Source organism: Anolis sagrei, chromosome 2 (genome assembly GCF_037176765.1).
Source record: "Anolis sagrei isolate rAnoSag1 chromosome 2, rAnoSag1.mat, whole genome shotgun sequence".
In the NCBI taxonomy this organism is placed as follows: domain Eukaryota; kingdom Metazoa; phylum Chordata; class Lepidosauria; order Squamata; family Dactyloidae; genus Anolis; species Anolis sagrei.
The window spans coordinates 158,638,289-158,655,099 of NC_090022.1; the positions used below are offsets into that span (position 1 = coordinate 158,638,289).

A 16,811-nucleotide genomic window follows, 5' to 3' on the forward strand; every position below is an offset into this window, starting at 1 on the left:
AAGCTAAGCTCAGACAGTATTTGAGTGCCCTACATTGAGGTTGTATAGCTTAAATCTCAGCATGGGGAGTTATGTGTCAATTGTACTATTCAGCTCTTGTTTCAAGACATTTTGCATCAGACAAAAATGCCCATTAGGAGGGAATTTCTGCATGTGCAAGACAACAAAATCATTCAAACTTGTATCAGTGACCTGTTAGCATACAGTACAATTTCATTTATTCCCATCCAGCAAAACATGTCCTCTTTAGGCATTTTCTAGGAGCCGTGGTGGCGCAATGGGTTAACCCTTGTGCCGGCTGAACTGCTGACCTGAAGGTCAGTGGTTCAAATCCGCGAGATGGGATGAGTTCTCATCTGTCAGCTCCAGGTTCCCATATGTTCTTCTAGACATCCCCTGGGTAACGTCCTTGCAGATGGCCAATTCTTTCACACCAGAAACAACTTGGAGTTACTCAAATTGCATCTGACACAGTTTTTTAAAAGGCATTTTCTAGGTTCTTCAGCAGATCAATGATATTCTTGCTCCGGAAGTTCTTAATTTCAATAGAGTTTGCTATTATCCACAGCCCCATGTTTCCATGCAAAGTCTGGGAACATCCCCTATGGATACAGTGGTTGTATCATAGCCTCTAACTTGGTAATAAGATTTATTAAGCAGTCTTAAAATAAACCCAGTTGTAGACCAGCAACACTTTATTTTTTCTTTACTTGATACAAGGCAATTAACAAATGCCTATTAATATTCCACAAATAGTTTATTAGCAATACAAATATATATTTTTCATGAAAATGTCCATTGAAAGTTTTTTAACTTAAAAAATTTGTGTGTATGTGTGTGAAACTGCTCCAGATTTTGCAAAGTTAACAGACTATTCCAGTGCAAAAATAGATCCCATTACAGCTAGCATAAAGTGCTTGGAATGAAGGATCAATCATTAAAGAGAGGGGAGACAGAAATGGATAGAAGGAAGAATATGGTAACACAGGCTTTCCATTACGTGTTCTGGAAGAAAACTATTTATAGGAAAAGAGCCTCTACAGCAGTCAAAAAAAGCTGTAGAAGGATGCAGCAACTTCACCCCATACATACTAAAGTGGTAAATCTTCTCAACACAGTTCCATGAGCAGTGGTTTTATCTTACAGTACCTACAACACTGAAGATCATATTGGCAAATCCACGTCGAACACATCAGAAACCTTGTATAACATGGCATTACAGATTTGGAGGAAACTGATCTAGTATTCAGCGTGGTATTGGATGGACTGGAGTCCCAGTCTAGCCAAGCAACTGTTTCAAATGGAAGAGGCAAAACTCTTCCATTGAGAGCAGCAGAACTTGCAGCTATATCTTTTATATTGGGAAGGCAAATTGGAACCTTTGGCATCCCCATGGCCTTTTTTCACAGCCTGTGGTGAAAAAAAATGGCTAAAAGGTAAATTTGATTCAAGGGCTATAGGCTCCCAGCTACAACTGGTGTCTGGTCACTTTTGGTTGGAACATACCCATCTTTTTTTATAGACCTGACAGCTTGTGGTGGATCTACGTGTCAAATATTGTCCCTCAGCCCATTGGAAGTTGTTCATGATAGCTTCGCACTTGCAAGTCTTCTTGTGTTCTGTAAGGCCACTTTCAAAGCAAGTGCAGACTTAGGTTGTGTCTGCTGGCCTATAATATCATGCCAGCCTACAAGAAGGCAGCATAGTACTGAGGTATAGTGGCTGCAGGCACCACAATGATGGCAAAGTTGCCCCGCTGTCTCCCAAGTTGCTCTGATGGGCACAGCTTTTACTATTGTCGCCCTGTTGCTATGCTTTGCTTTACAAAGTGTCTTATCTTAGCAAAACAGATCCTGCAGTAAGTCATAAACAGGATTCCAACCTATAGGAGAAAGAAGGAAGGGCCTACCTTTGAGTAGACACAGAGGATGACACATTTAAACAGCACATTGTTTGCTTTGGACTGTGCGTTGGCATAAAATGGCACATCGATCTTAAAGGATACATTAAAGAGCACTCCTGTTTTGTTTTTATTTTTTAAAGACTAGCCTCTAACTCTTCAAGCAGGACATATAACTGCAAAATCATTTATGTGTTGTGTGAGTCATCAGGGCCAAATGATTGATTTCCAGCTATCTTGTATGGAGAAATGAACCTTCTCCCTACTAATATACACCTTTACAACTGATCGCTGGAGAGAGTTTGCGGAGAGAGAGACAGGGCCCTTCCACACAGCCATATAACCTGGGACTGAAGACTGGAGACCTTGGTACACTTCTATACCTGGGACGTCGTCCTCTTCCACCGAGCGTGCAGCTTCGGGAGGGACGCACATGGAGCGGTGAGGGAGGAAGGGTACACCCGCCTAGCCAGCCAGATCAGCCGAATCACCCCTGGCGATCAATGGGGTGACAGATGTCGCAGCCAGATCACCCTCACATCCATATAACCCAGAATATTAAGGCGGAAAATCCCACAATATCTGCTTTGAACTGGGATATCTGAGTCCACACTGCCATATATACCAGTTCAAAGCAGACAATGTGGGATTTTATTTAGCTGTGTGGCAGGGGCCAGAGAGGGAAATGGGTGTATAGGATGCAGAACCCTGTTCAACTGCTTTTAGAAGAGTGACAGCTAAACTTTTCAGGATTATACCTGGTTTGGGGGAGAGGCATCCCAACTATACTCCTTGCTTACATTGCTAATAAGAAGCCTTCGGGTTGCTGTTAATGTACTCATTGGTTGTCACAAAGAGGCACGTAATGTTGACTCTTTCAACTTTGGCCAACTATTTGTGCGTTGTTTTAAAGGGGGCTCTAACCTTCCCAAAATGAGAAAATATTCTGCAATTTGTCTTACAGAAAAACAAACTAGTCAACTCTATAATATAAAATAAATGCATTCCATCAATCTCTTGCCCATCTTTACTTCCAACTTTGAATGTAACCTCCTCTTAGAAGCAGGAGAGAAAGAGTAATGAGGTGGGAGGACAGGGATGTGAAAAGAAAGGTGAGGAACAAGAGATTTTTCTCCTTTTCATCTAGTCTTAAAAGGACAGTGCTGTGCAAGGTAAGAAGTAGACATCGTATGATTTGGCATCTCGGGTAGGAAAACCTTACGCTGTAACGTTCATGTTCACAAAAAAATTGTATAGTGGTGATTGCAAGATTATAAAAACCTACGTTACACAAATGATACCAACTACATCTAGATCTTTAGAGTAATAAGAGTGGCAAGAGTGGTATGAAAAGTGATTGACAGCTTAAGTGGGGATGCTGAAATGGGTCAACAGGTCCAGATCACATGATTCGAGAAGTAATACTGTTGCAAACAAGAGACATATCAAAAACAAGGCTTAAGTAACAAAAACGGAAAACAGCAACAGTTTCACAAGAGCATAGTGTAGGAATAAGCAAATTGGTCACCATACCGTGGGACAGAAATCCTCCCAAATGTTTGTATGGCTGATCCTGCTACACCATGATAAGAAACACTGAGTTAATAACTGGATGCATGTTTTGAGGTGATGTGTCTCTGGCCCAGGGTGAAAACCACCAATGGTCTTCATACAAATCCCCTTCGATTTATTTAGGTAAACTGGGCCAACAGCCAACACTTAAATAAGGCCACAGCAATGTGTTGTGTGATGATTGCTTGGCACTGGTCACATTGGTGCTTTCATTGCCAGCAATGGATATAGCACCCAGGCAACCCTACTCATCCCACCGAAGGACTGTGCACATCTTAACATGGCAAATAAATAATCACTGGCCAAGAATCCGCCCAAATCTTGCCACATGACCTCTAACCAAAAACAAGTAAGTAGAAACAGGTGGAAGTATGGCAGAAGGACCACATAACAGCATGTGCCACCATACTAGAATTTCACAGAGTTATAATGTAAGAACAACTAGATTCAAGTCTTTCACTAGAGAACAGTACAACAAGGCAACATCTCCAAGAGGCACTGCCTCCGTAAAGGAATATTGTTTTCTTTGCATTGAATTGCATTGCATTGAATTGTAGAACATCCAGTTTATCCTCTTCGGCTCGGTATCCTCTGTCTCTTGGCTCCTGGGAAGAACTCCTTGTGCCACAGAAAGGATGAATGCCTCCCTTCTGCTCAGTACTGACGTAGCATCCTTCTCAAAATGGTTGCTCATACATAGCTTTCTTTCACTTTCTCGTCTTGCAAGAAAGACGTCAGCATTGCAACATCTACAACAGTCTGGTTTTTGTGCAATGACAAGTCCTTTGTGTGGTCATCATCACTTTGGTCCTTTGCAAAGTTTACAAATACCTGGAGGGAGAGAGCACAGGAAAGTAGGAGACAATGAGTTAACAGTCGTAATAGTAATACAGCAATAGTCTTAATAGCAATATTCATCTACAGTTTGGTTGTTGGATCAAGGGCAGTCAAAAACACACACAAAAAACCCAACCAAGTACAATACAAAAAAAAAAAACCAGTCTCAGACTGCCTGGTATAAAGCATGAAACTCAGTAAGACAAGGAACAGTTGACAGCACTAGATTTGAAAAGCCTCCAGATCAGCGTTTCTCAACCTGGGGGTTGGGACACCTAGGGGGTCGCGAGAGGGTGTCAGAGGGGTCACCAAAGACCATTAGAAAACACAGTATTTTCTGTTGGTCATGGGGTTCTGTGTGATAAGTTTGGCCCAATTCTATCATTGGTGGGGTTCAGAATGCTCTTTGATAGTAGGTGAACTATAAATCCCAGCAACTACAATTCCCAAATGCCAAGGTCTATTTTCCCCAAACTCCACCAGTGTTCACATTTGGGCATATTGAGTATTCGTGCCAAGTTTGGTCCAGATCCATCATGGTTTGAGTCCACATTGCTCTCCGGATGTAGGTGAACTACAACTCCAAAACTTAAGGTAAATGTCCTCCAAACCCTTCCAGTATTTTCTGTTGATCATGGGAGGTCTGTGTGCCATGTTTGGTTCAGTTCCATCGTTGGTGGAGTTCAGAATGCTCTTTGATCATAAGGGAACTATAAATCCAGGCAACTACAACTCCCAAATCACAAAATCAATAACGCCCCCCCTCCAACTCCATCAATATTCAAATTTGGATGTATTGGGTATTTGTGTCAAATTTGGTCCAGTGAATGAAAATACTTATAGTCCTCCTATCAGATATTTGCATTATGATTCATAACAGTAGCAAAATTTCAGTTATGAAGTAGCAACAAAAATAATTTTATGGTTGGGGGTCACCACAACATGAGGAACTGTATTAAGGGGTCATGGCATGAGGAAGGTCGAGAAACACTGCTCCAGATATCCAAAGCACTGAGCTGCTGAGCTTGTTGATCGAAAGGTTGCAGGTTCGATTCCGGGGAGCGGCGTGAGCTTCCGCTGTCAGCCCTAGCTTCTGCCAACCTAGCAGTTTGAAAACATGCAAATGTGAGTAGATCAATAGGTACCACTCCGGCGGGAAGGTAACGGTTCTCCATGGAGTCATGCCGGCCACATGACCTTGGAGGTGTCTACGGACAACGCTGGCTCCTCGGCTTAGAAATGGAGATGAGCACCACACCCCAGAGTCAGACATGACTGGACTTAATGTCAGGGGACTACCTTTACCTTTACTAAAGTTCTACCAGAAGACACGTGGGGCAGGGCATGGATAATTCCATAACAAAATTTGAATAATGATCTGTTCCTGGTCTGAAAATGTTATTTCCCATTTAATTGTGTGGTGCTTACTTTGAAAGTAGTTGTTATACTTCAGAAACTTTGTTCTGTGGCTGCCCTTGGTTGAGATTCTATAAGATATTCATTGAAAAACTATAGCAAACTGCTGCAAGATGTCCCACAAAAACAAAGTTTTTTGCAGTTTAATAAACCTTTTTCCATGTTTTTATGACAGAACCAATTAGGAAATGACAGAAACGTAGTGTAATGGATATCAATTAAGATAAAAGCCCAGAGCTGCAACAGCATCACAGAGAAAACTCTTTGAGTTTACTTTCTGTTCACGTTTCTCTTGAAGTACAAGTACAATCAATAGTGAGGTAAGGCCCCATTTGCTACCAATCAATATTGTAATGCAGTTTGGAGGTGGTAGTGAATCAATATTACTGCCTGTTTAAGATGCCCAAATATAGCATTCTTCATTCTAGGCGCTACAGATTATAGCCATAACAGCCATTAACCCTAGTCAACATGGAGACTGCAGGCCAAAATGTAAGAGAAACCCCACAAGGGGACAGCTGTTCCAATGCCCCAGAGAAGTAGGGCAGACATATGGGCTCCTGAAAAGAGGACAATCGGAAGGGATGAAATAAATACAGTCTGAGACAGTAGTCAGCTATGGCAAGCAGCAGGACAAAAGCAACATTGACTTGACAAGAAGACGACTCATAGAGCAGAAAAACTGGAAGAGTTTCACAAGACCAGAATCATAGAATCATTGAGTTGGAAGAGACCCCATGGGCCATCCAGTCCAACCCTCTGCCAAGAAGCAGGAATATTGCATTCAAATCAGCCCTGACAGATGGCCATCCAGCCTCTGTTTAAAAGCTTCCAAAGAAGGAGCCTCCACCACACTCCAGGGCAGAGAGTTCCACCGCTGAACAGCTCTCACAGTCAGGAAGTTCTTCCTCATGTTCAGATGGAATCTCCTTTCTTGTAGTTTGAAGCCATTGTTCCGTGTCCTAGTCTCCAGGGAAGCAGAAAACAAGCTTGCTCCCTCCTCCTTGTGGCTTCCTGTCACATATTTATACATGGCTATCATATCTCCTCTCAGCCTTCTCTTCTTCAGGCTAAACATGCCCAGCTCCTTAAGCTGCTCCTCATAGGGCATGTTCTCCAGACCCTTGATCATTTTAGTCTCCCTCCTCTGGACACATCCCAGCTTGTCAATATCTCTCTTGAATTGTGGTGCCCAGAATTGGACACAATATTCCAGGTGTGGTCTAACCAAAGCAGAATAGAGGGGTAGCATGACTTCCCTAGATCTAGACACTAGGCTCCTCTTGATGCAGGCCAAAATCCCATTGGCCTTTTTTGCTGCCACATCACATTGTTGGCTCGTTTAACTTGTTGTCCACGAGGACTCCAAGATCTTTTCCACACGTACTGCTCTCGAGCCAGGCATTGTCCCCCATTCTGTATCTTTGCATTTCGTTTTTTCTGCCTAAGTGGAGTATTTGCATTTGTCACTGTTGAACTTCATTGTGTTAGTTTTGGCCCATCTCTCTAATCTGCCAAGATCGTTTTGAATCCTGCTCCTGTCCTCTGGAGTATTGGCTCTCCCTCCCAATTTGGTGACCTGGGAACCACTAAGTTCCCATACAGACCAGAAAGATCTAACTGGAGCTTTGCTTGCAGCTTTTTTTTGGGTAAATTTAGAGACTGGGCCAGTTACTTCATGCATGCACTAATTTCTCCTCGTCACCTGTTTACACTTTAAGCATTTGCAGATGAATACGTAAATAATCTCCCCTGAAGTCAGCTTGACTGTGGAATCTGATGCAGAGCTCTAAGATCCACCGGGGAGGTCCTCTTCTCACTCCCACCTCCATCACAATCACGGTTGGTGGGGATCAGAGAGAGGGCCTTCTCCGTAATGGCCCCCTGCCTCTGGAACACCCTTCCAAGGGAAATAAGGCAGGCCCCATCCCTCCCCTCTTTTCGTAAGAGTTTGAAGACATGGTGGTTTCAACAAATCTTCGAGAGTGACCAGTGCTAGCTCAGCCCAGACACTGTCCGGACATGGCCTAGCCCCCTATATATTATACCCTGGTCATTCTCTTAACAGGCCCCTGGAAATAGCCCGTCTCTGCTTTTGTCGTTTACCTATTACTGTACTGTACCCAAATGCCAGTCCCATCTTATTTCAATTTGTATCAATCTTGACCCAGCCTTTTTAATCATCCTGACCCATTCCTTTACCATGTCCTAACAAATAGACATGAAGAGCAGGCAGGATTTTTTTTAACACTGATGTGTTGTTGGGTAATTCCATGCTTATGTTGCTGTTACTGTTATTTTTTGTTCATATTGTGACTGTATGTTTTGATGTTATTGTTTGGAAACTGTCCTGAGCTCCCCCGGGGAGATAAAGTGGTATATAAATAAAGTTTTATCATTATTTATTATTATTTTTATAGAGCCCTGTGCAACGTCACCTCCATTCTGCCTTGGATGGTAGTTGCTACACTTGGGCCCTGCAACCCCATTCCTACTGCCAGCTGCAGTCTACACTTAGTCGGAAATATGGAAAACGAGTATTTGATGGCAGTGCAATGGCAAACATAATTTGTCTTCCAGTTTTTGCTCCTAGTGTCTCATTAAAATCAGATGCTAGTCTTTCAATGGCATAAACTCTACTACAATATGGTCTCTATTCATAATTTTATGCAAAAAGAACAATCCAAAGGCAACTACGGAGCTTGAGACTTTCAAATATGGATGAGTTCAGGTTTAGGGATATAAGTGCTATATAAACTTACTTGGTCAAGTGTGGTCTGGGAAACGGAGTAGTCTTCTATGTGGAGTCTTTTTTTGTTATTGGAAAGGATGCTAAATATTCTAGCCAGAGAAGACAAAGAGGATGGGAGCTGATACTGTAGCATGTTGCGATGCTTTTCCTTCAGCACGCTGCCGGGAAAGGCCTGCTCAAAGAAGTCCTGAACAGGCTTCAGGTCAGGATTTGACCCTGCTATTCGCACTACTATTGTGTAGCCATCTCCAAACCTGAAAAACAAGAAGGAAAGTGTGTGATTTTCATTGAAACAGCAACAAATATGGAGGATTTGTTTTCACCTTGTAAAAAAAAGTGTTTGAAAAAGTTGACTAGAATGCATTATATTGTCGAAGGCTTTCATGGTTGGAATCACTGGGTTGATGTAGGGTTTTCGGACTATATGGCCATGTTCTAGGAGCATTATCTCCTGACATTTCACCTGCATCTATGGCAAGCATCATCAGAGGTTGTGAGGACCTCACAAGCTCTGAGGAAGCTTGCCATAGATGCAGGCGAAACGTCAGGAGAGAATGCCTCTAGAACATGGCCATATAGCCCAAAAAAACCCCTACAACAAACCAGAATGCATTATGTTGCAGACTTCTATTTGTCACCTATGAGTGAGCAGTAGTTTTTAGTCTAATTTTAAAATGACATATTTCTAGATTTCATGGTTAGTAAGAAATGCCTGCAAATGTTGCAGCAATGACTGATGGCTCTCAAATTTTGTTGTCATGTTCTGTGCCTTCAACTGATGGACACTAAGGAGACCCCATTACAGGGTTTTCTGAGGCTAAGAGGGTATGACTTGCTCAAGGTCACTCAGTGGATTTTCATGGCTGAACAGAGACTTGAACCTTGTTCTCCAGAGCCGTTATCCAACACTATATTAAGCCACACTAGCTTCACTCTCAAATTACAGTACTCCGATGTGACTGTTTTTGTCTATTGAAAACAACAAAGATGTTGAAATGGCATATCGTCACTTGTTTTACTGCAATTCTGAGTTTCAATTGAACTCAGAAACAACATAGCTGAAATTCTCAGGGTCTCTGTACTTCTGGATCTAGAAGGAATTGGCTTCTGATGTCAAACTTCACTTTAAGTACATTTTCCCAAATCAGGTATTATCAATGTTTCAGCATTATGTTAGGCTTGTTGCTATTCATCATCTAAAAATGTTTTAATTCAGGAGGTTTTTTTTTTTTTTTTGTTGTGTCAGGAGCAACTTGAGAAACTGCAAGTCGCTTCTGGTATGAGAGAATTGGCCGTCTGCAAGGACGTTGCCCAGGGGACGCCCGGATGATTGGATGTTTTTATCATCCTTGTGGGAGGCTTCTCTCATGTCCCCGGATGAGGAGCTGGAGCTGATAGAGGGAGCTCATCCGCCTCTCCCCAGATTTGAACCTGCGACCTGTCGGTCTTCAGTCTGCCGGCACAGGGGTTTAACCCACTGCGTCACCGGGGCTCCATAATTCAGGAGGTAGGAAAATATTGCACCATGTTTACATATATGGTATACATGTAGATACTAGATATATATGTGTGCATGTGTGTGTGTGTGTGTGTGTGTGTGTGTATATATATATATATACACATACATACACACAGAGAGAGAGAGAGAGAGAGATGGACAGACATATCCCTACATATTCATAAACATAAATCACTTTGAGCCTTCTTTGTGGAGAGAAAAAGCAGGATATAAATAAACATAAACATAATAATAAGCATACCAATATGTTCCATTGAGTTCTACAGGGCTTAATTTCACTCAAGTGGGTAAAATAGCCTTACCTGTTCTTCAGGTGCTGGACACTGCCAAGGCACCTGAACTGCCCATTGACCATGATTGCCATTCGAGTGCAAAGAGCCTCACATTCTTCCATGCTGTGAGAAACATATAAGAAATGATTACCATAAAAAATCAGTAATTTTCTGAACTCAAGTCTACTTTTCTTGTTCAGACAAAAGGATAACCTTGATACACAAGCTGTAGGATTTTTTTTGAAAGGCACGAGTACATTGGTCTTTCTAGTTTAGTGATTCCGAAGCTCTAGTCTGCCAGGTCTTTTGAATCCAGCTCCCAGAAGTCTCAGCTGTTTTGGCCAATAAGATTCTGGGAGCTAAAGGTTCAGAGTTTGAAAACATTGTCCTAGTCCAAGACTACATATTTTGAATGGGAATAACTGAATAAGGCAGCCTTGAACCAATTCAGATTCTTTGATGGGTCTGCTATAACTCGGCCATGTTGGCTGTCCATGATAGGAGTTGTATTAAGTTGCCATATGGGACAAAAAGATCTCAAGAACAAAATCTGATGCATTCAAATCTGATGGAAGTACAGGCAGTCCCCAAGTTACAAACATCCAACTTACATCCGACTCCTAATTAAAATGGAAAAGAGACAACATGAAGTGAGAGGAAATTTCCTAGGAAGGAAAATCCACTCCCATAAGTGTTATCATGTGGAAAAGGTATCATGACTGAAGCTTTACCATCAATCCTTGATTCCATAACAATCCAAAATTTTAAAAATCCAAGTGTCACAGAGACAGAAAGTGATGGGAAAGCTACCCAAAACTAAAAAAACGGGTGTTGGGTTGTTATAGGTTTTTCGGGCTATATGGCCATGTTCTAGAAGCATTCTCTCCTGATGTTTCACCTGCATCTATGGCAAGCATCCTCACAACCTCTAAGGATACTTGCCATAGATGCAGGCAAAACATCAGGAGAAAATGCTTCTAGAACAGAAATCCTCAAACCTTTTAAACAGAGGGCCAGGTTACAGTCCCCCAAACTGTTGGAGAGCCGGATTATAATTTGAAAAAAAAAAACATGACTGAATTCCTATGCACACTGCACATATCTTGTAGTGCAAAAAATCCACTTTAAAACAATACAATAATTAAAATGAAGAACAATTTTAACAAATATAAACTTATTAGTATTTCAATGGGAAGTGTGGGCCTGCTTTTGGCTGATGAGATAGGATTATTGTTGTTGCTGTTGTGTGCTTTCAAGTTATTTCAAACTTAGGTTGACCCTGAGCGAGGGCTGAGTAAATGACCTTGGAGGGCCGTATCTGGCCCCCGGGCCTTAGTTTTAAGACCCCTGTTCTAGAAAATGGCCATATTGCCCGAAAAACCTACAACAACCCAGTGATTCCAGCCATGAAAGCCTTCAACAATACATCAAAATGGCTGTTGTTACACCTAAAGCTGTACCTATTCTGACATATAAATTCAACTTACGAGTAAATCTACAGAACTTATCTTGTTTGTAACTCAAGGACTGCCTATTAGTACCATTTTAAGTGGATATTTTATTTTATGTACTTTACTTGTGCTACATGCCTGTATGTGCATGAGTGTGCATCCTATTTTATACTAAACACATTCAAGCCCAAATTAAGTGGAAATTTCATTTTTAAAAAATCAGAGATTGAACAAGCAATGGGAATTCATACTACTTCAAAAAAGTTTTAAAGTAAATCTTTGCTTTTGGACATTATTAAGCAAAAGGAGGGGGAAACAAATTGTAACGCAACAATTTTGCAAAAACTCTATTTTGCAAATAGTGCTTAAGAATCCATGCTACTTACCTGTGAGATGTGAGAACCACAGATCTTCCCTGCTTGATGACACTCAAGGCACAATTCCAAAGGAAACGCCGTGCCTTGGGATCCATTCCTGTAGTTGGCTCATCCTGCAATTTACAAACAAAACCTCACTCATTCCACCATTACTGCCAGAGGTTATGTGATTCCTAATGTGAACCTTGATACATGGACCATAGGTCAGTGGTTCTCAACCTGTGGTCCCCAAATGTTTTGGCCTTCAACTCTGAGATAAGTGGCAGAGTGGAGAGTGGTGAAGGTGTGCCCTCATTTTCCCGGAGGAAGTAACGCAGCCCTGTAACCCTGACAAATGCCCACATTTGTCCTATATAGAAAACTTCCTCATGCTCAGGGAGACAAGAATAAATGTATAGTATTGCTGTCTCTCCCTCGTGTGCAAGCTTCTAGGGGTATTTTAAAAAGTGAGTAGTCTAGAAGAGCACTCAAAACCAGCATGCCCGTGAAAGAGTAAAGTACAGAACGTTTCCCCTTGAATCTATCACATGAGTCTATGTTATGTTTGAAACAGTTCTAACAGTTCTAAACTAAAAATAATTTTTTAAGTTTAAAGTGGTGGATCTACACAATTAATATTGTATAGCTAATGCCTTTGAGAATCAGTCAGTGAGACATGAAATCAGATATCTGAACTCATGTACCTCATGTATCTCAAGATGTATCTCAAGAGGCTGTTTTCCAAATTAAGTGGCACGTATTTCATGTTTTAGAGCAGTGTTTCTCAACCTTGCTAATGCCACGATCTCTTAATAGAGTTTTTCATGTTGTGGTGACCCCCACCATAAAACTATTTTCGTTGCTACTTCATAACTGTAATTTTGCTACTGCTATGAATTGTAATGGAAAAGTCTGATATGCAGGATGTATTTTCATTCACTGGAGCACATTTGGCTTAAATACCCGATACGCCCAAATTTGAATACTGGTGGATTTGGGGGGGGGGGGGGGGGGTGATTTTTGTAATTTCGGAGTTGTAGTTGCTGGGATTTATAGTTCACCTACAATCAAAGAGCATTCTTTGAAGCAGGAATATTGCATCCAAATCACCCCTGGGCATCTGTCAGGGGTGATCTGAATGCAATATTCCTGCTTCTTGGCAGGGGGTTGGACTGGATGGCCCATGAGGTCTCTTCCAACTCTTTGATTCTATGATTCTATGATTCTGAACTCCACCAATGATAGAATTGAACTAAACTTGGCCCACAGAATTCCCATGACCAACAGAAAATACTGGAATGGTTAGGTGGGCATTGACCTTGAGTTTTGGAGTTGTATTTTATCTACATCCAGAGAGCCCTGTGGACTCAAGCAATGATGGATCTGGACCAAACTTGGCACAAATACTCAATATTCCCAAATGTGAACACTGGTGGAAAAAATAGTCTTTGACATTTGAGAGTTGTAGTTGCTGAGATTTATAGTTCACCTACAATCAAAGAGTATTCTGAACCCTACCAACAATACAATTGAACCTAACTTCCCACACAGAACTCCCATGACCAACAAAAAATGCTGTATTTTCTGATGGTCTTTGGCGAAGCCTCTTGCATCCCCTCATGACCCTCTCAGGGGTATCGACCCCCAGGTTGAGAAACACTGTTTTAGAGAAATATAACTATAGTTTTAACAAAATAAATAGAGAAGAACCTTCTTTGCTTTGATGCCTTGGTTGTGGAATATTCTCCTCTAGAAGGCCTGACTGAAGCCTATGCTGGTGTAATTTCCACATCAGGCTAAAATTTCATATTTTATTCAAGCTTTGGGGGAAATGCTATGTTCCTACTGGGTTATGAATGCCAATCCCGTTTTCTCTTGTGGTGATTTTCCAGAATATTTTAGATTAGTTTCATGTTGTTTTTGAACTGTTTAAGTTGTCTAATTTTGTGTACTCTGCCCTACAACCCTTAGCTACATTGTGAACCACCCCATACCTACCAGGAAGACCACAGGAGGCCCTCCAATGAGAGCCATTGCAGTAGAGAGCTTGCGCTTGTTCCCACCACTGTAGGTTCCTGCGTACTTCTCTGCATACTTTACGAGGCCTAGCTTCCGAACAGCCCATTCGCCAACCTATAGGAAATGTAGACAACATGAATAAAAGCATATCCTCCATAAATTATTTCTGTTCATGTGGATTCCTCTTCCCTTTCCTATTTTTCATCTAATTGTTATATATCCCAAGCTATTCAGCATTCCTATACTGACATATAGGAATCCATTATATTGTATTCTGATATGTGATATTGTTTTAATACTATGTTGTATATGTATAAACAACTGATGTAAGGCTATCTCAAGCATCTGGTGAAGCAAGATACAACTGTTTAATGTAAATACACTCCCATTATCATCAACCATATGTAGTTTGCAATTGTAAACACTGTCCATGCTGGCTGTAGGATTCTGAGGGCTACAATTCCAAAAATATTTTGATTCAGGTGATTTTACCTTGCAGACTTCCTTTACTGGAACACCTCTTAAGAGTGCAAAGAATTCCAAGTGTTCCCTTCCCGTCAGCAGCTCATTAATGGCATCAAACTGTGGGCAATACCCCATATTCTGGTGGACGTCTTGGATGTTAGATAAAATACTGCAAAGAGAGAAGATAAACATTTTTAAAGGTTACTCAGTGCTGCATCACAGGTGGGATCAACTGCTTCTTAAACTCATTGATCCACATCATGAAACACATGTTCAAAATAATGAGAACAGAAACTTTTGTTTTGTATTATTTAAATGCAAGTTCATTTTGTGGAGGATAATATTATATGTTTCTACTCAGAACGGTTTGGGACCCGCCTATCTGCGTGACCGCATTTCTGTGTACGAACCCACACTATCTCTTCAATCATCTGGAGAGGCCCTACTCGCGCTCCCATCTGCATCGCAAGCACGATTGGTGGGGACGAGAGAGGGCCTTCTCGGTGGTGGCCCCTCGGCTCTGGAACTCACTTCCTAAGGACATCAGGCATGCCCCGACTCTGGCAGTCTTTAGGAGGAGCTTGAAAATGTGGTTGTTCCAGTGTGCCTTCCCAGAATAATGAACCCTTAGCATTATGTCCTCTAAAAGCACTTTATACTGATTTAGGACTGCTTGTACGTTTCCACCAACGCCCCACCTCCTCTATCTTGTTCATGGCCTGCATTATTTTTTAACTTTAATTACATTTGGCCCAGCCATAGATTTTAAATGTGTTTTGTGCTATTGCTCAATGTTTATGCTATTTGTGTATGAGATTTATTTTAATTGCTTTGTATTAGTATTTGTATTTTGCTTCGTATTGTGGTCGTTATTGCTTGTATTGATGTGTTGTGGGCTCGGCCTCATGTAAGCCACACCGAGTCCCTTGGGAGATGGTAGTGGGGTATAAATAAAGTATTATTATTATTATTATTATTATTATTATTATTATTATTATTATGTGAGCCTCACTCAGTTCCAGATAATTGTAGAGAACTAGCAGGATGCAGTGGTTTTGAAAACTGATCTCGAACAGTGGTTCTCAATTAATAATAATAATAATAATAATAATAATAATAATAACAACTTTATTTATACCCCACCACCATCTCCCCAAGGGACTTGAAGAGGCTTACATGAGGCCAAGCCCAATAACACAGGTATTTTGGCCTACAACTCCCAGAAATCCCAGCCAGTTTACCACCTGTTAGGATTTCTGGAAGTTGAAGGCCAAAATATCTGGGGACCCACAGGTTGACAACCACTGGTCGAGAACTATCGGAAACCAAGGCTCAAATCTACACTCACTCGCAAAAATTTACTAGATGGTCTTAGTTAAGTTTCACTTCCTCAGCCTTAGAAGAAGGAAATGGCAAGTCTCCTCTGGATTAATCTTGTCTAGAAAATATTATGATAGAGTTGCCTTGAATTAGAGAAGACCTCAAGGCATATTACAACAACTACACGTAACAGCTTAGTTAAAACATTATGTCCTCATCAAATACCTTTTCTTGCACTTCTTTTGAATCTGTGACTAAAGATGTGATCACTGAAAATTCTACCCATTCCCACTTCTATATCAGCCAAGATAATTATCCTTAGCAAAATTAAAATACCTCATGATGCCAGTATGAAACTGGGTCAGAGGAAGACATTCCTCATAATGGTCATTATCTAACACTGGTTTTAAACGTGAAGGTCAAAAGAGATCTTGCCATGGTTATTAGTGAAATTCCATCTACTGTATAAATACTTTAGCCAACAAAGAAACAAAACATGGCCTACCGAGTCAATTTTAAACTGAATTTGAATCTGCATTTTATTAGTGTTGGTGTCGGTCTTTGTTGTGTGTATTTCAGTATATGTATTTAATAGTGTTGTGTTTATTTGTCAGTTTTAACTGTGTTGTGAATCCACCTTGAACTGTGAAGAGAGGTGGGTAACAAATGAATGGATGATGATGATATAAATAAGGGTACTATTGTGCCCATACCTGTTTCCCTTCAGAAAAGCATCTCCTCCTGTAACATCTGTGTCTCCAGTCAACATCTTGAAGGTGGAGGATTTGCCAGCACCATTCACACCCAGAAGTCCAAAACACTGTAAATGTTAAAATACCAGGTCAAACGTGTGGGCTTCCCATTTCATCAACATAGACCATACACAACTCTTGCACTGATAAATAAAACCAAAAGACATTTAATATCCCCTA

At 41.1% G+C, this 16,811-nt stretch overlaps 1 protein-coding gene across 2 annotated transcripts in view; it reads right to left on the reverse strand.

The window, feature by feature from the left end:
• Positions 1 to 677: 677 nt before the first annotated feature.
• Positions 678 to 16,811, reverse strand: part of ABCA1 (ATP binding cassette subfamily A member 1) — a 162,848-nt gene continuing 146,714 nt past the window's right edge. For both annotated transcript variants that reach the window (XM_060763658.2, XM_060763660.2), the window contains exons 44-50: positions 16,593 to 16,699; positions 14,587 to 14,728; positions 14,074 to 14,208; positions 12,106 to 12,209; positions 10,299 to 10,391; positions 8,488 to 8,731; positions 678 to 4,303 (exon numbers count right to left, since the gene is read on the reverse strand). In XM_060763658.2, the coding sequence (XP_060619641.2) occupies positions 4,163 to 4,303; positions 8,488 to 8,731; positions 10,299 to 10,391; positions 12,106 to 12,209; positions 14,074 to 14,208; positions 14,587 to 14,728; positions 16,593 to 16,699 (966 nt within the window). In that variant the 3' untranslated portion in view covers positions 678 to 4,162. The remainder of the gene's footprint in view (positions 4,304 to 8,487; positions 8,732 to 10,298; positions 10,392 to 12,105; positions 12,210 to 14,073; positions 14,209 to 14,586; positions 14,729 to 16,592; positions 16,700 to 16,811) is intronic.